A 2,086-nucleotide genomic window follows, 5' to 3' on the forward strand; every position below is an offset into this window, starting at 1 on the left:
GTCGCGTACGTACGGTACGGGGTCGGGGGTCGGGTCCGGTCCGTCGTAGTGTGGTGGTGGGTACGACGCGTCGCGGACGACGACGAGAGAGAGGAGGGGGGGGGGGCCGACCTACACATCTCAGCCAGCCTTTGAGTCTTGCCGATACTCGCGATCGCTGCCGGTACCACCGCAGACACGTTGCGGCTGGGATCATGATCGACGGTCATTCGCCCTGCTCGGCGGCAATACTATTGATGGCGGCGACGGCGGCGGTAGGTATGTAGCGGCTGGCGTCAGGGAGGCTGATATCTGGCCTGCTTCGGCCTTTGGTTCCGAGGCGAGCGGGGCTGTTGACGTTCCTGATCCTCTTACCTTCCCGACCGCCTCTTCGAGGTCTCCAGCTGAAAGCAGCAGCAGCCTCTTCTGGCTATCGTGGACGAGGCACAGAGGCTCCGGCAGTCTCCCACGTGGCGCACACGGGCGGTGCCGGTGTGATCTCGGTACCCCTGCTCGCAACTTGGCAAGGCGTGGTACAGGACGCATACGACATGCAGATGCGTCCACGCTCCGTCCACAGGTTGTTCCCACCCGTGCCTTTCTTGAAGCCTGCGGATCGGCTCGTCGGTCGGAAGAACGTGTAGAGCCGGAAGGGATCCCGAGCAGTGGGCACGGGAAGGCAGCGAGTACCGCACTACGTACCGGGCTGAGGCAGCTTGGCAGGGTGTGTGAGGTACGAGCAAGCCAAGGTCCCTTCCGGTGATGCACGTCCGGTCTGCACGCCGTGCCTGCTCCGCGGCGTGCGTGAGCGCGTCTCTTCTCTCGCCTGGTCACGCCACATCAAGTCACAGGAACACCGACTCGGCTTCGCGGGTGCCTTGCTCGGAACAGAGCCACGCCTCGCACGGCCTTCGATGGCCGAGCCGTACTGCGTGAAAGAAGTTGCGTGCTGCGACACAAGAGTCGTGAGGGTGAGGAGCTGCCGTGGGCAGGCTGAGGTCCGCGCCTTGGTTCCCGCGATGGCTGCGGGCGACGCCAACGACATCCGGCTCGATCCTCCTGCCATGCCATTCTGGCTGCGATGAACATCTAGCGCATCGTTCAGGCGTCACCATGGCGCTGGTCATGCTGGACGAGGCATGAAGTGATGCTCCGGATGACGACAGAAAAGGGGCTGATAGGAGACGGTTGATGACGGACATGTCCGAGCCTCGTCGCCGCCGCGAAAAGGGGCGCGGAAAATGCGAGCGAAAAAAACAGAGACCCGCGATGGGGTTCTCGCCACCCGGATTCGGCCGCTCTCAGCAGCAACGAAGCAGGACTCGACGGGACAGGCGTGGCAGCGAAGGACGCCAGGCTTCTCGAAGGGAGTCGCCATCGACGAAGAGGCTGCTCAAGCGGTTCTGCTCAAGGACAAGCTGCTTGCGGGAGGGAGACGTGGTGAACGAGCTATGATACAGTCGGGGCGGTTAGAGGGATATCAGATTGCGGAGGTGCGGAGCGGAAGGGTTCGCGAGGTCCTGCGGGGGCCAACGAGCCGGCAGTGATTGAAGTCAGCCAGAGCGAGATCCCTGCGCTGTCGGCAGCGGCTGCAAAGCTGTGGACGGGAAGGCGGGTATCGTGGGTGTCGAGCAACGGGGCGGCCTATCGGACTCGCTCAAACGAGCTCGAGCGACCGAGGACAACGACAGAGAAGTCCATGACCTGGAAAGAGCAAAGTGGGCGGGGAAGCGAGCAAAGCGAAGGACGAGTGAGCGAAGCGCACACAGATCAGACACGGTCCCAGGGCGGGGCGCGCCACCTCCGCTGGTGTCGAGCAGTGCGGTGGCGAGGACTGTTCGACTTGCGGGCCGGGGCGTCGACGGAGCGAGGCCTCGAGCTGTCTCTGCAAAGAGAGTCGAGCTCTGTCGCACGCCATCGAGGCAAAGGTCACCGCCACACTACTCACCCATTCGCCAGCCTCGAGGTAGATCCTCATGAGGTTCCTCAGGTCCTTGTTGGGTATCCTCGCGACGGCCGGCGTGAGCCCCGTGCTCCTCTTGATGCCAGAGAGGGCGACGCTGACGAGGACAGCGTCGAAGAGCAGATGGAAGAGTCGGCCGAACAT

At 63.5% G+C, this 2,086-nt stretch overlaps 1 protein-coding gene across 1 annotated transcript; it reads right to left on the reverse strand.

The window, feature by feature from the left end:
- Positions 1-1,623: 1,623 nt before the first annotated feature.
- On the reverse strand, positions 1,624-2,086 carry PFL1_04782 (uncharacterized protein; the record flags this gene model as incomplete). The annotated part of the gene is made up of 2 exons (XM_007882310.1): positions 1,624-1,683; positions 1,928-2,086. 2 exons carry the CDS (start codon positions 2,084-2,086, stop codon positions 1,624-1,626), a joined length of 219 nt encoding a protein of 72 aa, XP_007880501.1.

The sequence above is a fragment of the Pseudozyma flocculosa genome (genome assembly GCF_000417875.1).
Source record: "Pseudozyma flocculosa PF-1 unplaced genomic scaffold scaffold00016, whole genome shotgun sequence".
In the NCBI taxonomy this organism is placed as follows: Eukaryota; Fungi; Basidiomycota; class Ustilaginomycetes; order Ustilaginales; family Ustilaginaceae; genus Pseudozyma; species Pseudozyma flocculosa.